Here is a 21,506-nt window from a genome sequence, read left to right as displayed (position 1 = left end):
CCACTGACTGTGGCAAATAACATGCATTTGCATCCCTTTCAAGTATGTGTAGGAGGGAGGAGCCTGCACCAATTTGTCTGTTTTAATTATAGATGTTCTACCCACCTTCCTAATTGCTCCTTCATTAAGAAGTAGCTTGTTGTTTCTTTTTTCCCTAGGAGCTAAAAATAATCAACTTTTGTTTGTTTCTGTAAATATTTTTTTTTTTTTTGCCCTTGAGGAGATAATTATTTCTATTGTTGCAGGAAGATGGTGGCCAATACAGGAGGAATAATTAGAGCAGATGGCTGAAAATACTTCCCTTGTAAAAGACATCTAGTGTAATAAAATACCTCCCCTCCTCTTTTGTCTCCTCCAAATATACGTTTTTCTTCCCTTCAGGTGGATGGGGGTTGGGTGAGGGGGTGTAAATCTTTTCCTGATGTATTAAACTGAGGAGCTGTCAAGAGTTCACAGCCTGGAAAGTGAGCTCCCTGTATCCATCACTGAAATTAAAGTGTTTTCAAATGTGGTGTGGAGTCCTGGGTCTACGGCGTGGGGAAATATACGCTGTACTCCATCACTTAAAATGTTAACCTTGTCTCTCCGTGGTGACTGAGGACAGGAACGCTTGCTCTCCGTACTTGCTGGTTAAATGGCAATCTGTCAGCACCAAGGAAAAGGCTGCCTTGTGGGTGTCAATCTCTGCTGTGTCTGCAGCGTTTGAAACCTTTGCTTGTTCGTGCCCATGCACAAAAGGAAGAGTGCACCTTTGTCTTACTAGAGCTCACAGGAGGTAGCTGGGAGAGTTTCTGGGACGTGAAAACATAGAATAGAATCATAGAATCATTTTGGTTGGAAGAGGCCTTTAAGATCATCAAGTCCAACTGTTAACATAGCACTGCCAAGTTACCATTAAACCATCTCCCTCAGCACCACATCTACACGTCTTTTAAATACCTCCAGGAATGGCGACTCAACCGCTTCCCTGGTTAGCCTGTTTCAATGCTTGACAACCCTTTCAGTGTAGAAATTTTTCCTAATATTAATCCTAAAACCGCCCCTGGCGCAGCTCGAGGCCATTTCCTCTTGTCCTATCGCTTGTTACTTGGGAGAAGAGACTGACACCCCCCTCACTACACCCTCCTTTCAGGTAGTTATAGAGCAATAAGGGGTCCCCTCAGCCTCCTTTTCTCCAGGCTGAACACCCCCAGCTCCCTCAGCCACTCCTCACAAGACTTGTGCTCCAGGCCCCTCAACAGCTTCGTTGCCCTTCTCTGGACACGCTTCAGCACTTCAATGTCTTTCTTGTAGGGAGGGGCCCAAAATTGAACATAGCGCTTGAGGTGGGGCCTCACCGGTGCCAGGTACAGAGGGACAATCACTGCCCTAGTCCTGCTGGCCACACCATTCCTGATACAGGCCAGGATGCTGTTGTGCAGGAACGATACTGTGCTCTTATTGGATGTGTCTGGGGGAAGGGATAAAGCTGGCTGTTGAGGGTGGAGTTGGTGGGGAAACCCTCCTGACTTCAGATTTCTCTCCATGGCCTTGTTGCAGATAACCCTCAGCTGAAACCCACAGCCCAGAAGAAGAGAGAGCGTTAAGCACAGCAGCAGAGTCTGCATTTAACTGCACTGATGATTCTTGGTTTGGTTTTAAAATGCCTGTCTTTTTCTGATGAGAGGATGAGAAGTCTTGTCTTTGTGTCTGCAACAGTTGTTGCAGTCCTCTTTTTGGGGCCTGTACTCTAAAAAAAACCCCACCTAACCAACCAAATTGGAAAGTTACCACAAAGTGAGATCAAATGATCTATACAGTGTCTAAACAGGGGTTTCTCAATCCCTTTAAAGCCACACCTTGCTTTTTGGGAAAGTGGGAGTTAAAAATCACCAGTTAAACATGTGTTGTGTTGGCAGAATGATTGTATTTGCAAAAATTTAGACCAAACATCAACGTAGTGGGCACTTACAATCCCTTCCATTTGTGACTTGTTTGCCAGCCTATGTGGGGATCGCAAGTATATTGCTGTTTATTCATTTGTAGCAGTTGCTGCTGCTGTTTCTGAGCCCTGGTAGTCACAGACACAAGCTGAGAAACTGGTACTGAGAGATCGTGTCCCCAAGGGCTGACGTAAACGCAACCCCAGGCTGGTTGACAACAGCGGCAGCTAAAAACATAACATGGAAAGAAATCTGCCTGAAAATGGAAAAAAAAAGAAGGTGCAGGAGGGAGGAAGGGGATAATGTGTTGAATTACAAGGAGCTTATGCATCTTTTATTGTATGCTATTTTATCTTTCCATAATTCATTCATGGTTTTGGAGTTCTAAATGGGGAGGGAGTTAAGCCACCCCAAAATTAACCTGTGTTATACATAAGCTATGGGCTTGATACACAAGGTGTGGGCTTGAAATTAGTTGTACATGACACACACCGAGTGGGTGTCAGAGGTGGGCAGATATTGCAGGACTCTGCTTGTTGAATTTTCATATCAGATCCCCTCCCTGGTCCTCGTGCTCTTTGGTACCCCAGGAAGAACACCTGGCTCCTTGGGGATTCTCAGTGCTTGTGATTGCCCACCCACCTGGGATTTTTGCCCATATTTTGCAGGTTTGATTCCCTACTGAGTTAGTGTCATCTGCTGTACTAGATTCAAAATGGGAAGTGTTGCCAGAGTGGGTTTCCTGTGGATGTCTGATGTAAGGGCATATCCTGCAAGAGTCTGAATGACCATTTTTAAGTGTTCAGTTCATGTTACATTTGTGTCCTTGGAGAAAAAAACAGAAGAGCCTTTTGCCTAGCTACTAATTTTCATTAAACTTTCAGGAATACAGCATCTTTGTGGTCTCGCTCCTCCTGTTAAACCTACCTGAAGTTGGCCACATTCAAGTGTTTTATGCCGACTCTTCTTTCCCCCACCCTGACTTTCAGGCTCCCTGACATTTTTTTCACCCTGTGCTGAAGCTGGAAGTAGTGCAGGAGGAAAATGCCCCCCGACAGCTGCTGACATGCAGCTTTCCCTGGCTCTGTGGATTCATCCTGGTCCATTCAACAAGCACGCATGGGATGGGCACGCAGCCATGACCCTGGTGCTAGCAGCTGCTGCTGCTCTTCAGTCTTACTGAGAAGTGTTTAAATTAAACACCATGGGTCAAATGCTGGGGAAAAAAAGAAAAGGGAAGAGTTTGGCTTCCATGAAAAAACAGCGATGGGGATGTTCTTACCCTAATCAGTTGCAGACGGAAGGAAAGGAGATGGAGTCTCTGCATGATGAAGATGTTTATGACATGGCCATACAGCTCTTCGAGAGATAAGATAGGTGTCTCACTTTTTTTTCTTTGGAGTTTCAAGTGAGTCGGTTTGTCCCAGTGGTCATAAGAGCATGCTCAGCCTGCAGGGCAGCAAAGTCCCCCATGCCACCGTTGGCATCCAGAGACGGTGGTGTTTGGTGTCTGTGGGGTCAGTGTGGGCTACAACCTGTCCCATATTGATAACAGGGAAGCTAGATGAGACAGGCATGGCAATCACAGAGGATCCCCAAGATCACATGGAAGACCAGATGAGAGCATGGATTTCTAGAGCTGTGAGTCTGTCACCCATCCCACTTGACGAAGGATGTGTAATTAGTTTCTGTGTGTATTAGATTGTGTTATTTTACTGTGGGCTGCTGTCCTGGGTTGAGCGACACAGGACTAATTTCTTTTCTAATGCTGGGGAAAACTCCACTGTTGGAAGACTCCAGTGTCTGAATTTGGGAAAATATTTACTTTATAGCCAGCTAAGCTATGTGGGATTCAAGGTCTCAGTGTTTTCAAGCCTTGCCAGGTGCAGGGATGAGGAGGAGCAAGACCTGGACATTTGACCTAGGCTGGCCAACAGGATTATTTCATACCACGAGCGTCATATTTGATATAAATTAGAAAGCTTGTTGAGTAGTTTCTCTCTCCCTTGATGGTGGCAGTCCAGAGAAACTCCTTGCCCCAGTGCTGGACCCCTCAGGCCTTCCCTTCCTCCCAAAGCCATTGCGCTCGCAGTGTCCAACTTTTACTGTCCCCTGCTGGGAGTGCACAGCTTCCTGCTGATGGAATGGGCTGAGTATAATTCTTGTATATCTTATATTAGTATCGGGATTAATACTGGTTCTTTATTATTATTGTTAATTATTTAGTCTTGTCCTGTTAAATCTATTTATATTTCAGCCCTCATATTTCCTTGCTTTCCCTAATTCCTCTTTCCAGGTGGGGAGGGGTCATCGGGTGATAGAATAATTGTCTAAACGACAATAAACTGTTATGAGTTTTCTCAAACCATAACAGCTGCTTACTAGGAACTGGACAAAAGAACCACCATTCAGCAAAGAACTTAATGAGTCCATTACAGTTGGAGATTGCGCTGTGCTTTTCTCCCAGGAAACAGCGAGAGGGTAATCATATGGGATTCACAAGGTCCAGGGAAACTGCACCACAGTTTCTTCTTTCAAAGGTCTTACAAAGATGGTCTTTCATCTCAGGGAAGGATGTAGGACCGCAAAAGAAGAGTCACCAAGTAAAATCTTCTGCTATGCCATTTCCCTCCATCAGTTCAATTTATTCTCTCCATGATAATGCAGGGATGGTACAAGTGATTATAAATATCTCTTGGTCCTGTGTTATTAGTTGGTGTTCATCTGTTTGCTTTTATTAAAAAGAAAAAAGAAAACAAGTCAGAAATCCCTTGAAAGTTGCGTGTGCAGGTGGTGCACATGGCAGCAGACTAAGCCGGGCATCTTCTCACTGGAAACCTTTCGTTACAGACTGGGTGAAACAACATGACCTTGGCCAAATTATTTTCTGCCTCTATGTAAGCATTCTTGCGCAGTAAACCTTCTTTTAAGCAATAACATCCGTCTGTCTGTGTTTAGGTCGATGGTGTAGGGACTGCCTCTTACTGTGGACACCTGTATCATCTGAATAACAGAGCACTTGGTTTCAGCATATTTGTACCTTTTCTGAGTTACATTCTTAAGAAGGTTAATAGTTCTTAGTTTCCCAGATGGTTTCAACCATTTATTGTGCTTTATTACCCTGGCATGTATGAGCTACTAGCTTTTAAGTCAGAGCATGTTGGTAGAACTGAATGGGTATGGAGTCTTCTAAGAGTTGCTAGCCAAAACCAAGTACCATGAAAAAATTAAACACTGATGTTATATAGAGAGAACCTTAAATGAACAACTAGGGTGTTTTCTAGCTAGAAAGGGGAACCCTTTTAAAAAATAGTCAAATTCAGAAGAGTTTATTTTTCTTAACTCTCCTGAGACTTTTACCCAACAGTTTACTAAGTTTTTGGTGCTGGCAAGAACAGCCTGATATATTTATTCCTTATGCTCTTGCTTTCGCATTAGAGGCAATGGGAGTTTTTTAAGTGACTTGGGAGGGTCAGGGTGACTTCAAGGCATTTAACCAACTTTCTCAGCAAAATGTTCAGATGGATCCCACCGTTTCACGACTATGGCATGCAGCGTTTTGCCAGCAGCAATGGTTGAGGTTGTGCCAGACAGGAATTTATGGATTTTGTAATTTTGTGCTATGGTTGGCTTGATAAGCAGTGTATGTGGGACATATGTGCCTTTCCATGAACTGTACCTTCCTCTGTCCCCTGCTCTGAGCTAAAACCAAGTTTAATTAGCTCCCTTTTCAGTGCATCTATTGTATACCCTTGTATATTGCATATAATCTGCTTCCAAGCACTAAAAGTAATTCACAGCCCCTCTGGAAAGACAGCAGATAAAGAAATCTACCCTTTCAGATGGAATTTTGTCCTAAATCTCTGAAATATACAAATACAAGTTTGCGAGTAAGGAAGATGAAACTTGTCCTATTACACTCAGCAGCGATGTAGAAATTGTACTCTCTGTAACAGTCGTGTACAGATGTGAAGGCTTATCTGTACTTCTGTAATGATGAAGTGGTTCGCTCCCTCTGACGCGGGGGACTTAACTCCCCAGATGTTTTCACTGTGTGTGTGTTAATTCAGTCCCAGGCTTCAGTCTAAACCAAACCAAGTAATTCCCTTTGTATGGAAATTGTAGAATGGGACAGGGGAGAGAAAATACCAACATCCCTACCCTATAGACAGGGTGGACATGAACCAGTTGTATTTTTTAGCCTGCGAACCAACACCCATTCCCTGCTGTAAATAATTAGGACAGTAGTCACCACATAATAGTTATCTGACTGCTCTAGGTGCTATGGGAAATGCTGTATAAAACATCATGCACATAAAGCTAAAATTGACAATAGCACAGTCGAAAGAGTAACTATCATAACACCACCAGTATTGATTCATCTAAACCGCATCTCCAGAGCAAAATCTTTAATGCACATGATGTGCTGTGATTGAAAATGGAGTAAGTACATTTTGCATTGAGTTTATTCTTTCCACTGCTGTTTCAGATTAGCACAACCCAGTGAGGACCACAAATATTTCCACGTCTGGTCGTCCCTGCCCCCCCCATTAGTAGAAGCTGTTCTTGCTAGTTTACATGTGAGTCCAAAAGAATATGTTATGAATGGCTATGTCCACACTTGTGCACACATGCCCATGCAAAAAGGTGCACACATGCCCATGCAAAAAGGTGCACACATTCTTCAAGAAATCAGTTAAACCTTCACTGCACAGTGCACACTTAAAGTTTAGATGTGAGGAGGAACCATGACTCGAAACTGGCAGGCGTCATTTTGCCATTGCTCATCACGAGCCAGGCTGTTTGCAGTTTTCAAGTTAATCAGTGCTTTATTTGGAACCGATCGCTATCAAAGGAGAGGCGATAATAATACTGGATAAGAGATAATAATACTGGATAAGCTGAGAAAACTAAAACAGTATTTGAAGGGAGGAATGTCTCTCTAAATGTGGAAGGGTGGCAGGAGAGCCTTTGAAAAATCCTGTAAAGCAGACTATTGTCTATCTAGCAGGATGTTTTAATTGTAAGCTCTTCAGGCTATTTTTATGACATTGCCAAGAATTATGTTGCAGTGCTGCTATTCGGGAGGCAGAGAGAGACACACACCAGGGAACCTGCGGATTTTCTGCAGCCAGACCTGCAGCAAGCCCTTCGTTACCCACAGTAGAATGAGACAAGGGGCAACCCCAACATGGCCACAGGTCTTTCTGAAGGCCAAGAACCTCTCTAACCCCAACGTCCCTCCCTCCCTTTGCTCTACGGGGGCTTCTACTGAGAAAATAGCCGGTGTGGCACTGGCATCTCCTCTCCATGCTTTCGGCAAGCTGGCTTCCTGAAGGGTTGGGAAGGGGTGAGTTTTGAACCTCTCTGTGTTTTTTGCTTTCCAGTTTGGCCTCCAGTTTTGTGGCCGGTGGGATGAATACTCCAGCTGGCCTGCTGGCCACCAGCCGCGAGATGGCGATAACGTCACGATAGAAAGCGGCCGGACCCTGCTGCTGGGGACCACCACCAACAAACTGAACTTGCTGCATCTCAAAGGTCTGCAGAAGCGGGGTGTGGGGGGTTCAGTGTTCTTGTTCCTCCAGGGCTGGAGTTTTTCATGGCCACGATCTTCCCTTCCCTTGCCCAGTTCCTGCGTCAAAGGAGATACCTGGTCAGGGAGGCTGAGTCTGCTCTCCGGAAATACAACAGGACGGTGATGGGGGACGTGTTTAATTATTATGTATGCAGAAAGCATCGTTTATGCTGTTTGAGGCATAATGACAATAGGAGTAGCAAGCCTTTTTTTTTCCCTTTTTCTTTCCCCCAGCTACTGAAAGCGCTGCTATCCTGAGTGGTGTTCAGTGATAATGGCAGCGCTGATAACAATAATCAACTCTGTTTTGTTTGGCATCTTTGAAACAAACATGTTGCAAAAGCCTTTACAAAATTAATGATGTTACAGAATTACAGGCCACAGCTACTGAATGTAATATATAATCCAAGATCCTAGAGCATGGCTAGTGGAAAGTAAATAACTGAGCACAGTTATCGGGGAAACACTGGGTTTGCAGGGTTCACATACCCGGGGCTAGACTCAGCATGAGTGTCAGGACGTATACGTCTGTGGGTGTCAAAGTAAGAATTAAAATTACTTGTCATTCAATGCCAGAAATACTCCTTCCTGGAAATTAGGCCCTGGTTGTGAAAACTCATGCGCACATGCTTGGTATTAAGTGAACGAGTTCTTCTGGTGAAATTGCTTGCTCAAGGTTAAGCCTATGTGTAAGCCTCTGCTGAAATAGAACTCAAAAAATGGAAAGAAGAGTTTTTATATGTTTAAGGACCTGGATCTTCTTTGCTGGTAAAAATGATTTTATATTAAAAGGAGGTTAAAGTTACTAGATTTTTTTGAGGTGATGATGATGAAAAACATGCATTAGACAATTATATTTTAATCTAAGTTTGAATGATCATTCTATAAAGAAAAAAAACTTCCCAAGTTTATCCCTACTGTGAGAACATTCCCCAAAAAGTTTAAACTTGCCCGGTGTGAAATGTTTTAGTACAATTTTCTTCCCTCTCTTCCCCAATGAAAACCCTAAATCTGGGTGATGCAAGATTCTTCTTAACCCCTGTGTGATTATGGCATACAGTAGAGGAGATAGCTCAGAGCCACAGATTTTTGAGTCTTTGGGCTGCAAAACTGGATGAGGAATTTGGAATTAATTCTCTGACTTTGTGAAGAATTGGAGCAGCAGAAACCCTTTGAACTTTGAGCCTACTCAAAGGCAAATTTGATCTATGAGTCAGCACTCATGAAGCAAACGGAGGTCTGATTGAATTTAATGAAGTCTGGAGCAGTATCTTTATGGCTTCAGCTCATCTGACATTCAAATAATTTCTCTCCTTTATCACATTTTCCAAGAAGCTTGGTATATAATGTAGATTAGGTTAGGAAAGCAGCATTAAAATATTCTAGATGCTATTATTTTCTGCATATCTATGTGCCAAATGTAGAGACCAAAATTTTTAGAAGCAGAAACCAGCATGGTAATTGTCTGAGCTTCATCTTTGCTAAAGTTTCCCTGTTGCATCCACCCCCACTTACCTGGGTGCTGCTACTGGTTTAGCCTTGGTTAGATTTGGAGTCAAGACATGTTGAGATCTACTCTGACACGAGACCAATGGCATCCTGAGGTGCATCAACAAAAGTGTGGCGAGCAGATCGAGGGAGGTTATCCTCCCTCTCTACTCTGCCCTGGTGAGGCCCCATCTGGAGTACTGTGTCCAGTTCTGGGTTCCTCGGTTCAAGAAGGACAGGGAACTGCTGGAGAGGGTGCAGCAAAGGGCTACCAAGATAATTAGGGGACTGGAACACCTCTTTTATGAAGAAAGGCTGAGGGATTTGTGTCTTTTTAGTCTGGAAAAAAGGCAACTGAGAGGGGTTCTTATCAATGCTTATAAATACTGAAAGGGTGGGTGTCAGGAGGATGGGGTCAGGCTCTTTTCAGTGGTGCCCAGTGACAGGACAAGAGGTAATGGGCACAAAGTTGAGTATAGGAAGTTCCACTTAAACATGAGGAGGAACTTCTTTCCTGTGAGGGTGGCAGAGCCCTGGCACAGGCTGCCCAGAGAGGTGGGGGAGTCTCCATCTCTGGAGACATTCAGGACCTGCCTGGACGTGTTCCTGTGGAACCTGCTTTGGGTGACCCTGCTTTGGCAGGGGGTTGGATTAGATAATCTCCAGAAGTCCCTTCCAACCCCTACCATTCTGTGATTCTGTGCTTATCTGAGACTGAGATTTATCTTTCCTAACCTTACCTTTCTTTAAGTTGTCCGGCTTAGAGGAGTTGTTTAGGCTCCTGTATTGAGCGCCAGAAACACACACTACCAAAGACTTGTTCATCTTAGGTATTGTAGATACCCATTTTAAGATGAAGCACAGTTAGGTGATCCACTTAGAGTTGCAACTACTGGGTCTGTCAAATAATTGATAACTTTATCCATCTGCAAGATGGGCATGACAATAAGCCCCTAACCTGCAGCTGAGTGTAGATGTGGGCTTTGATTGAAGCATCCTATTCCTATTCTATCTGGAGGGTTTCTCTTAGTTGGAGCTGGAGAATGGGATTAAATTGTCGTTCTGCTCTCTTTGGCTTTCATGACTCAGCATCAGGCTGTCTGTGCATTCACAAGCTGAAAATATAACAGACTTTACAAATTAAAAAACCTGTAATGTTACCTTGTCCACTCCTCTGCGAAGACACTGTATTGCCTATTTTCTGGTGCTGTACCCAGCAAACCCAACAAGGACCCATTTCTTGAAATTACCCTTTTTTAGGACAACAAAATGATTTTGAATACTGCCTCTATGGTGTCTCCTTATGATGATTTTGACATTGTAGATATTGCTTAAAGAGTATTATAAAAAGTATGTCAACTACATATGCAGCCTTAAGGTGACTCTGCTTTTATTAACTTATAGCCAAATACATATAGTAGTTCTGGTAGTGACCAGCCTGCCTGGACAGAAGATTTGGAGGTTAAAGCAATACAGAAATAGGATTAGGCAGCTGGGTCCTGCTCACTGCCATGAGGGCTCAGCAGTTTCTACTTCCCCCTCAACGAGAAGAGCATGAACACGTGGTTATCAGCAGTGGAAAGTTTAATAGCCAGACTGTGAAACTGCTCAGACAGTACCGATTGGGGAAGAGATACAAGATAGACAGATTGTAGATAACTCTAAATTCAGCAGATTGCAGTTATTTTTGTAATCCCAACATCACAAGTATGGAAATATTTATGATAACCCAGGACAGATGGAAATTTCCTTTGCGCAGAGCTTACGCTGAAGTAACTCCTTGCATTTGATGGCTTGATACCTCAGACATGTGTTATTGCCTTTGTCTGAATTTATATTACTATGTAGAACAGCCTCTAGGGAGGTATGGAGGCCAAAACCCTTCCTGTTCTTTCAGGAGCATCTTGGCGATTAATTTTGTAGCGGTGTTACGGATATACTCTGGTGGGATTGAAGATCCAGGTGTTCAACTGACCGTTGTCTTTGTAATGGCAACCTTGAGATGGCCACCCTTGCAGGCATCAGGGAGAAGATTGCTTTGGCCCCTACTCTAGAAAAGCCCTGATATCACTTGTCACAGCTCTTCCTCTCACTTGTAGGCATTGCTGCATCTTTGTGGTCCTGCTGAACCCAGCATGCCAGTTCCTTCTTCCATGGTCAGACTCCAGGCTGAGGTTTTGAAAAGGTCTGACCCGCTTTGTCTGCCTCTAAAAAATGTGCACCCAGTTTCCAAAATACCACAGCTAATATGGGTTTGTTTTTTGTTGTTTTGTTTTGTTTTGTTTTCAAACTGTGAGATCCCAGGGGAAAAAAAAAAAAGAGAGCTGACAAGCCACAAGGATATTCATGACATTGTCAGTTATTATCTGATTTTGAATGCATATTCAAAGAGCAATGCTTATCCATCAATATTTTGGATCTTTTTTAATCTGTGCCCAGACCAGGCTGTGTCTAGAATACAGCCTATGAGTAGATCTATGGAGGAGAGAAATTCAAATATTGATTTTACTTGACTTTTTCTTAGGCTTTGATGCTATTAGCAAAGAGCATCAAATATTAGCTGATACACCTGCATAAGTAGTCAAATAACTAGTGCTTTAGTCACTGCTGATAAAGACTGGGTTTGAATTCACTGAAAGAAGGAAAAAGCTTTCCTTCTCTTTTCCTGTCCATGGCATCAAACAGTCCTTAAACCCGGTTTAAAATCCCTTCTCAGTTGGAAACTGCTTGTGGTGCGGTGTTTTCTGTGCCATTTTGCTCAACCCATTTGGGATGTGCATTGTGATACTTTTTGCAGGCAGTTTCTAGTTCATATTTTCTTTTTTTAATCAGGCAGAGACATTACAATTAAAATACCGTAAAAGCGATTCTGGCAGTATTGCAATAAGCATGTTTTTTAATTAAAGAAAGAACGTGGGATGTACAAATAGTACCAGCTAATGGGAAATTTCATCCAATGTATTTTTTAATTGAGATTTAAAAAGAAGAAAAGTCAACCCTATTTCTCCCTGTCGCTGTGTGATATTTTCCTACCTTTTTATAGTGAGGTGTAAGAAGTCTGAAATAATTACAGTCTCAGAACCTTAAAGTCCTGGCTGTTTTCATGTAAAAAAATGAAAGGCATCAGTTTAATTTGTTTAGGTTAATTTGTCAGTAAGTTTTTTTGCAGGAATTTAGTGTTATTTAGTAGAGTACAACTTGTAGAGCCGGACGTTCCTTAAGGATGGGTTTTAAGGCCCCAGATCTGTAGCAATTTGATGGGCTTTTCTCAGTTCTTCACCCAGCTGTAAACCCAGGTTCATCTTGGGGTATGGGCTGCAGGTTTCTGTTTCTCATCCTATATAGGTTGGTCTCACAGCATGTGTGTTAGACTCCCAGGGCTCTCGCTTGCCAATGAAATTGATTTTCCACAACTTTGGCAGCCCTTGAGGCTACTTCTGGGGTGTCGCAGGATAAGCAGGTCAGTGGAAGCTAAACCCGGCCAAGGAACCGCACAGAGCTCGTGCAGACACCAGGCGGAAACCTGAGGCAGCACCGTCTCCTTCTTGGCCTGGAAGGAGGGGATGTGCCCCTTTCAGGGAAGCAGATCCTGCCTCTAACCATGGGATGGGAAGATCTGCTGACTCTGTCTCCACCTGTCCTGGCCACTAATCAGGCCCTCATTACAGTAGCAGCTTCATACTGTTAGTAGAACTGCCCTCACACATTTTTATGTGGTACAGAAATACGGCCGTCACAACCTGTGCAGGCTGGGAACAAGGCCCAGGTCTTCTTAAGGTTTTTAAATGCAAATAAATATCTTCAAAGGCATGAATCTGTATCATGAGCCCTGAACTGCAGAGGAAGTGTACTGTGTAACCAGATTGCACATGGGTTTCTTACTTTTTGAAGTATCTCCTTTTCCTCTGGCGGCTTGACAGGCCATGCACTACGATAGATTTTTTGTAGGAACAGGCCGTCACTAAGACCAAGGTCCAACCCATGGTGCTAGACACTAGGAGAGCAGTCCTATCTGTAATATCTTTAACTTCAAATGGCAGAAATCAGCTTGAAATGACATAACTGTGAGTAGAGGGGATAGCAAATAGAAACACTCTAAAGGTTTCCTAGGCAGGCTTTAGGTGAGGAGAAACATAATCTTGCTCCATAAAATAGTGCTTCTGTGCTTTTCCCAGTGTCCTCCTTTTTCCTGAGGGTGAAGTCACCTGTAAACTTGAAATAATAAGCCAAGGACCAATTTTTTCATCACATATCTCTATGTTTATCCTGTTGCCTTCATGAGGCTCACCTAGAAGCTTCCTTCATTAGATTCTAGATGATGGGCTCTGATACATGCTGTCAAAGCCATCTAGGAATGCCCACACTTCCTCCCCACCAGGTTATCTCTCCTCTTGCAAATGCACCAAAGGTGTTGCTAAGTGTCTTGGAGGCTACCTAAGAGCTGAAGAAGTAGAAGGTCTTCTTTGAAGGAGATATACCTATGGCAGTGTTCCCTGGGCTGGTGATTTGCCTGGCTCCTGTGCTCTAAAGGAAGACCAGCTTACAAACAAGCACATGCCATCTGAACAGATGGCTGTGAGCGCAGCAAGCCAGAAAACACAGGCTTGCCGGGCTTGGGAGACAGTTTCTGTTTGAGAACACTCAAGCAGCTGCTGGTTCCTCACCCAGGGACAGATTAAGGCCTCCATCCAACAAAATGTTGGAATACGAGCTTAGCTTTTTAGCATGTTAGTGATGTCCTGGTGGAAATACACAGGGATTTGAATTCACAGCTGGGATATGTACCTAAATAGTATGAACATGGAGGAACATATTCAGGGAGGTGGAGAATGAGTTTTGGACTCTTGGTTCAGGCAGCCTTTGGGATGGAGCCAATAGAACAAACTTTTCCTCTTTGCATCTTACTCCACAGTGGTCCAGCCTGCAATCAACTTTTACGGCTCATCCGAATGTCATGTGAACATGTCAACAGGGTGCAGGCAACAGGTCCATGAAATAATCGGCTGTTCTTATTTAAGGCTCATAAACTCTCTATTCCTCTTCTTGTACACAAGAAGACCTTTGGTTTTGGGTTGTTTTTTTCTTTTTCCTGCTTGGAGGCCCCACCAGGCACATCCTTGGAGCTGGAGAATGAGCAGTAAGTGGGTTGCCAGCACACTGCAGCCTTGTTGCGCAGGATCTGTTGCTTCAGCAAAGATATTCCAGCTCCAGCAGTTGCCTCCTGCTGTTTTGCCACTCAGGGATGCTTGCCAGGAATATAACTTCTGAGCTTAAGCCTGTCTCATGGGGGGTTCTGTGGCTTCGTCGTGTGAAATACCGAGAGGAACTGGGAAGAGAAAAGCTGAAGGCTGTGGGAATATGAGTTATACATGGCTGTGGCATGCCCACAGCACAACTGGAGCAGATCTTCCCTGCACAGTGGTGGGAAGGAGTAGTCCAGTTGAGGAGATGACCTTTCAACCTGCAAATCCTCTTCCATGCAGCAGTTTTCTGTTAGTTGAGGGGGCCTGACACAGTAGTGACATTTCCTCTGTTGGTACTCTCCTATTATTGATTAAAAATGTATATATTCTGAGATTATCCAGCACCTTTCTTTTAGTTTGCTTGCTTTAATGCTTCTTTCAACTTTACATAAAGAAGTGGAATTAAATCTGACGATAGGCACTTTTATCCTAGCTTTCTAATGAGCTGTTCTTTAGAAAAAAATACACTATTTCTCAGGATGGTCTTATATTGACAGTGAATGCTAAAGTATGACCTCAAAAGATGATAATAAAAAAGCCATCCATGTAAAATGTGCGCTTTGGAATAGGAACTTTGCTTCCCTGTGAGTTCAGGAAATCTCTAGAATGCTCTAAATCACAACCTAAATGAGAAATATCAACATATCTTTTATGCGTTATGAGAACATCTACTTTAGAAGGATTTTTTTTTTTTAAAAATGAAGTTTTTAAGAAGGGATATAAACTGCTGTGTCTGAAAGCGTGAATCTTCGTGATGGAGGCAAGGAGAAACTTCCCACAGCAACCCTCACAAGCCTCTACTCCATCCCTATTTGTTCTTTTTTTCAGAAGTGCATGATGCAGCCTCTTTCCATAGGGAATGTTTTGGATACCTGGGCTGTGGCATTGCATGAGCCAGTCTGGGACACCTGACAAAGTGCAGCGTTAATACATTGTCTTTCCAATTCCTTTCCTTTTATGTGCGCCCTCCACCATTTCCCAAGGACTTCAGAAGATACATATCTTTTCACAAAACCAGTTCTGCCAATGGTATGATGCTGCTGTAGTTATTTACACAGCAGATTGCAACTGCCCCTTATTATTAGGTTTGTTTTCCTTAATATTCCCTTGTTTTTTTTCATTATTTGGTCTGGCTATTTCTCCTGTGGGACAGAGAGAGTTCCCTCCAGTTTAGCTTTTCTCTCTTTTTTTTTTTTGGTAAAGACAGAGGAAGAGAGATTTCTTTCTGAGCAGAGAGGTGGAGGCTAATTGCTGGGTTAATTGAGAAGAATGGTGCTTCTGATCTTCTCACAAAGTATCAAACAGCCTCAACATATTTTCTCCCCCCTCTTCCCTCACTCCACCTAAAGAGACCCATTGAATTTGCACATTACTGTACAGAAGTGATTATGGGTTTAATTGTATTTATTTTGCTTGGTGGGGAGGCCATCATAACAGTAGTTGATTGATTTTTATAAAATCACCCTCAAGGTCATATGTAGGACTTTCCTTTCCTGTGCAGCCATAACAAACAATTTGAGGGTCACAGCCAAAGGCTCCATTGAGCAATATTCTTGCTTTCTGCTTTCAGAGAAGAGGTCAAGTGCAATAAAAGAAGGAAGCATAACTTTTATTTTCTTTTTAAAAAAAGGGGAAGACAATCTTGTAAAGCAGCAGCTGTATATTTATTCTGACCCAATGAAAAACACAGAGATACAGAGAGCTGAGGGTTAGAGGGACAATATGCAGTTTTTTGACATAAGTATTTGTAAGTTTGGCTAGAGGTTTTGGTTTTTTTTTACACTTAGACTTGGTAAATGGCTAAATGAATCCCTGCTAATGCTTTATTTTCTTTCCTGCGATGCTGCTTTTTTTTTATCTTCAGCAGTTGAACTTTTCTTTTTACACTTTCTTTTCTCCCAAAGACTGAGTGCCTTTGGGCTTTGTTCTGGGAGGAGTTCAGAAGCTTTGCAAATAGCCAGGGGACAATGGCATTATGTTGTGACTGTGGCTGTAGCTGATATATCTGTTTCCTATGATCACATGTTGGGTCTGACTGATGCTTCTAAGGGAAAGCCAAAACCTCAGGTACAGCAAATGCCTTTTGGTGGTTTTGATCTTGCAAATCTCAGCACCATTGCCAAGCGTGCTTGGGTTGCCATTACACTTTGGGACAGAGAAACCCAAGTGACAGGAAACAACCCCCACCTTGAAGTCCTATTATTATTATCCCTACACATCCAAATCTTCACCCAGGGAAGGGAAACCTTGCTTCTGTGTAGGATTTCCTCCAGGCAGGGTCTAACCTGCAGGCCAGGCATGGCACAGACAGTGCCTGCACACCCGATGCTACTGAAACACATTGGGTCTATTGCATACGCTTACACCCACTGTTAAGCAGTCACCAGCATCCACTTGCCAAGCTTGCCAGACACCTGGGTGTCCACAAAAGATATGGAAAATATTTTAATCAACAAAGGGAAAGATTGTTCAGGACAACTGACATCCAGTTAGCCTATTACTGAAAAACAGGGGATTTTCAAATATTCCTTGAAATTTTGTATGGACAAAATGTGGCTGAAACTTGGGAAAACTTTTGACGAGATTGTTTGAGGCAGAACTATGATTTTACAATCAAAAGATAGGACAAATTTGGTTACCAGCCACCCTGGTTCATTGGTACAGCATGGTAGCAATTAGAATACTCATTAAAAATTGTATGAAGAGAGTGGAAACAGAAATCACTATATTTCAGTGGGAACAGAGCATAGGAAGTCAATAAAGACCTTGGGGGAGATGTCTTTTTCTTTTTTTTATGTTAGGAATAAAATAAATCGCAGTGATTTATAGTTCCATTTCTAGATTGCGGTGATAAAATTATTACCACTGCTGCTATAAGGCAAATGTATTTAATAAATATTTCTGTTCTCACTATGGGAAGGAACAGGATGGTAAATTGTATCACAAGAGGAAGATGGGTCAGCAGTCCATTCATTACTGAAGAATGTTAATATAATGAAGATTTTAAATAATATCTTTCAGGAAAACACATTCTTAAATCAACAGATCCAGTCTCATTCAAGAGCTTTAAAACTGCTTGTAGAGGCATTGTACGGCCCACAAATACTCGTTTTGGAGTACATGGGAAATGACAGAGGGCTGTAGAAGTTCTGATCTTGTGTCAGTATCCAGACAGGTAAAGGAAAATATATTGGCTGCTTAGTCTGATATCAACCACAGGTTAAAAGAGAAAACTGTATGAAGTTAAATGTTATAATGTTATATACATCACACACTGTAGGTGTTACTGAATGACAACATAGAAATTTTATGGAAAAAAGACAGCAAACTTTAGTATATTTTCTAAGAAAATTACAAGTTTGTTTGATAAAGTTAATTCTGTAAAACCTGTGATAGTGTGATGACTAGCTGAAGATCACCTGCCCAGATGTCAGGGCATCTAGTAGACATACAGTTTACTCAAGAAGTAAATTCTTAGCGTGAAACAATTTTCATGTCTGCTTGAATACCAGGACGCATCATCAATGATCTGAAGGTAAATGGAGAACCATCACTGGTCACATTTTGTGAATGCCATTCAAGCCAAATGCAGATTTACACATCTGAGAAGAGAGCTGGGCAGGGAGCAATTAGGAATGAAAGTGCCCACAGTAAGAGGCGTTGACAGACAGAACCATGATCATGAAAAGGATCATGAGTGAGTGTGGCCCAAGGATTCCCACTTGATCTCCCAGTGTAATGAAGAGGCAAAAGGAGGTGGTATAGTTTTTTACTTTGAAAAGCAAGAGGCAAAGTGTGGGGATAAGGTACCTTTGCCTCTATAAGCAACATCAAGAACAATAAAGAAGCAGAAGAACTAAGGAGGCCTGGATTCCCAATTTCAGAGGGAGCACTGGGTTGTGGGCGAGGATGCACTGCTCCATGAATCGGAGATGTTTCCTTGCAGGGAGAATCTTAAAAACCTTATCAGCTAATCTGAATGAGGGATGAGATTTGATGTTACCTGTAAGTACTTTCACAGAAAGTGCTGTTTTCTACACCTCTCTGCAGCGCAATGCAGGAGGATACAAAGAGAACCACTGTCTGAAAGCTCATCCTTGACAAGTTATGATTGGAAATAAAGCAAAAGTTTTGAACGGTAAGAGAGATTAGCTGTTGGAAAATATGATCATAGAAAATGGCAGAGTGATGTCCCCAAGTCACTTAATTGATTGTCTGCCTTGCTGGAAGGTATGCAGCAAACACAGATGACTTGAATTCCTCCAGTTTTTCAATAGCCTGATGTGCACAGACCGTCAGGCGATATGATCCAATGGTCCCTTCAGTCTGCAAATGAATACTATTTCAAGTCTTGTTCCAATTTCAGCATAGCACATTTTGTATTAAGAATGTTTCATTTTTCACAGAATCACAGAATGTTTCGGGTTGGAAGGGATCTTAAAGATCATCTAGTTCCAACCCCCTTGCCATGGGCAGGGACACCTCCCACTAGACCAGGCTTCTCAAAGCCTCATTCAGCCTGGCCTTGAACACTCCCAGGGATGGGGCATTGACAACTTCCCTGGGCAACCTGTTCCAGTACCTCACCACCCTTATAGTAAAGAATTTCTTCTTAATATCTAACCTAAATCTACCCTCTTTCAGTTTGGGGCCATTGCCCCGTGTCCTATCATTACACTAGAAGTGCAATGATTTCTAGAAAATGAAATGTAATGACTTTCTAGAAAATGATTTTTCTAGAAGTCTCAAATGTATCTCAGAATAAAGGTCAGATATCTGCTGTTGTTTTGCATGAAACAAGCTGAAATTCATGCTGTTTTATTGCAGTATATTCCGTATAATTTTTAAAAACACTATGCAGCAAGCTTAACTGAAATACATTTGTATATAGAAAAGCATGTCTAGGGAAAGAGACAATTTACACATAGGGGAGTTGGTATTTGTGGGAATGATCCCATGGTCCCAGTGGTTATAAGCAAGAAAACATAAGACTTATCTCTTTCATTTATTAAGGACAATCTGTAAAAACTTATCTGGAATCTACTGAAATCTGCAAAGAAAGTATTTAATGGGTAGTCCCTATTCAAATATTAGCTTTGTTATAAGACTAAGAAATTAGAACTAGGTTATAGGAATTTGTTATAAGGCTAAGAAATCAATGAAACAATGAAAGCCCCTCAATGCCAGAATGAATAAGGAGATCAGAATAAGCAGAATGTGTTCAGCTGGAGTGGATGCAACTGGGAGGGAACGGCACGCAAGTGCTGTGCGTCTCCCTTATCACTGAAAGCACCAGGATATGAACAAAGGCAAGCAATCTGTTTTTCATCTCAATGCTTAAATTAAAGCAGAGGTCTGATCTCCCTAATCCTTCATGATAGGATAGGTAGTATCTTTTGGGGAAGGAAAGCCAAACTTTTGGTAGGTATAAAGGTCACCATTAAAAGCTAACTGCAGTAGAAACCTGGCCATTATACGAGATGGCACAGTTATTAGCAACTTGCATAATGGGAAATGTTGGGAAGGTGATAGACCCGTTGTAAGGAGTTCTGAGGTTGACAGGCTTTGAGGTATCTCCTGCTACCTCCTGCGAAGTATGGCTTGACCTAGGAAGACATATCCCACCTGCAGAATGATTAGATGTCTGAGAGTCCACTCTGCCCAAATACAGTGTAAAGACAGCAATAGTGTCCGTCATAGGAGAGAAAGTATAAAAGGAGATAAAAGAGTAAACCATCCTGAGATGATAGACTGGGATTGCCAGCTCACACAAGGCAAGAACAAAGGAAGCATTTGACAGAATTGGAGAGTCAAAACCAAAGGACGGAAATGCCTTTTCATGAACTATGTACTTAGACCACAGAATTCATTGCTTTAAGAAGTCATTGAGACTAACTATTAGAAATATGTGAAGGATCAGATCTATATTACTGACAAAACTTATCCAGTTATACTAATAGATGGTAAAAGGAAAATGTTGGCAGGGAGATGAAATCTGATGCTTTGGGGCAAAGCTAACCTCTAATTGGGGATTAAAATGAGGCTTTCATGAGATGGGGAGATCATCTCACATCCAGCTAACAGGGAGAAGTTTCTTATACTGAATTTGGAAGCATCTGGTTTTGAACAGCAGCTGGAAGAGTACGCAGGATTAAATCAACCGCGGATCTAAACAGGTTGCCAGTTCTTATGTTGCAAAGACGTTTTCTCCACTCTCTGTCACAAGCAGTTTGTAATCTAAGAAGTAACATACAAATTAAATAGTAATATCCCCTTTTTAACATTTAGTAAGTGAATACATTAAGACTGTGATTTTTCAAACAACTCACTTGCACTGGAATTGGAGAAATTTTGCCCAGATGTTTGCCCAGGCTGGATGGCCTTGCTCAAGTCTGGAAAGGTAGCCTGTGGTAGAATTGGAAAATGGAGTGAATTAATAAGATCTGTAAAGGGCTGAAAAATCCACAGGGACAAGTACAGGCCGAGGCAGAATTTTTACAGGAAACAATTTTGTTTTACCCTTAATCTGATAATTTTATTGCAAAAACATTTTTGGCCCCATGTCTTATAGCTCCTTTGACCACGAGACAAAGACTATTAGATTTATGACTGCATTTTGCTCTTCTATTGTCTTCAGGTGGCAAGCTCTTGTTCACTGGTCCAGGACCTGTAGAACTGCATGCTCATTACATTCTGATATCTGATGGAGGGGAACTCCAGGTGGGATCCCCGAAGGCCCCTTTCCGTCACAAAGCACACATCTATCTCTATGGAAGCCTCCATTCTCCACCATTATTCCCATATGGGGTCAAGTTCCTGGCAGTGAGGAATGGGACCCTTTCCATCCATGGTGAGTACACTTTTTCTCTTCAAATGCAAAGCACAAATGAATAAAAGAAAACAAAGCAAAGCAAAAAAATGCCCAGGGGGAAAAAAAAAAACAACTCAAAAAACAACTCCGATCATGAACTTGGGTTTCTAATTGCAGTTAAGTATTTGCTGAAATCAAGTTTGAGGGGCAGAACTTTGTATCTTTGCATTCACCATCAGACTCCTATTTCTACAGTACCTTATGCACCAACGCTCAGTGGTGTATCTCCATAAAAGCTCCCATACCAGGAGCTGAGTCATTTTGAAAATCTGGACCCCAAGAAGAAGATAGATGGTATCTAGTTATGAAACCTTGGTTTATGCGCCTCAAGGATGGTTGAATTTGTGCATGCCTGTCCAAAACTGAAAGTCCCCATCCCATGGAAATGGGACCTCAGATCCCTGTTG

The 21,506-nt window shown here is 42.4% G+C and overlaps 1 protein-coding gene across 12 annotated transcripts in view; it reads left to right on the top strand.

The window, feature by feature from the left end:
- Positions 1-21,506, top strand: part of PKHD1 (PKHD1 ciliary IPT domain containing fibrocystin/polyductin) — a 278,406-nt gene that overhangs the window by 82,064 nt on the left and 174,836 nt on the right. For all 12 annotated transcript variants that reach the window (XR_008465473.1, XR_008465472.1, XM_054195531.1 and 9 more), the window contains 2 exons: positions 7,310-7,460; positions 20,866-21,078. Coding sequence is in view for 10 of the 12 variants with exons in the window: in XM_054195531.1 (XP_054051506.1) it covers positions 7,310-7,460; positions 20,866-21,078 (364 nt within the window). In the remaining 2 variants the exon portion in view is untranslated. The remainder of the gene's footprint in view (positions 1-7,309; positions 7,461-20,865; positions 21,079-21,506) is intronic.

The sequence above is a fragment of the Rissa tridactyla genome, chromosome 3 (assembly GCF_028500815.1).
Source record: "Rissa tridactyla isolate bRisTri1 chromosome 3, bRisTri1.patW.cur.20221130, whole genome shotgun sequence".
Classification (NCBI taxonomy): Eukaryota; Metazoa; Chordata; class Aves; order Charadriiformes; family Laridae; genus Rissa; species Rissa tridactyla.
Note: the sequence above shows the minus strand (reverse complement) of the source record. Positions and strands in the feature narration are given on the sequence as shown.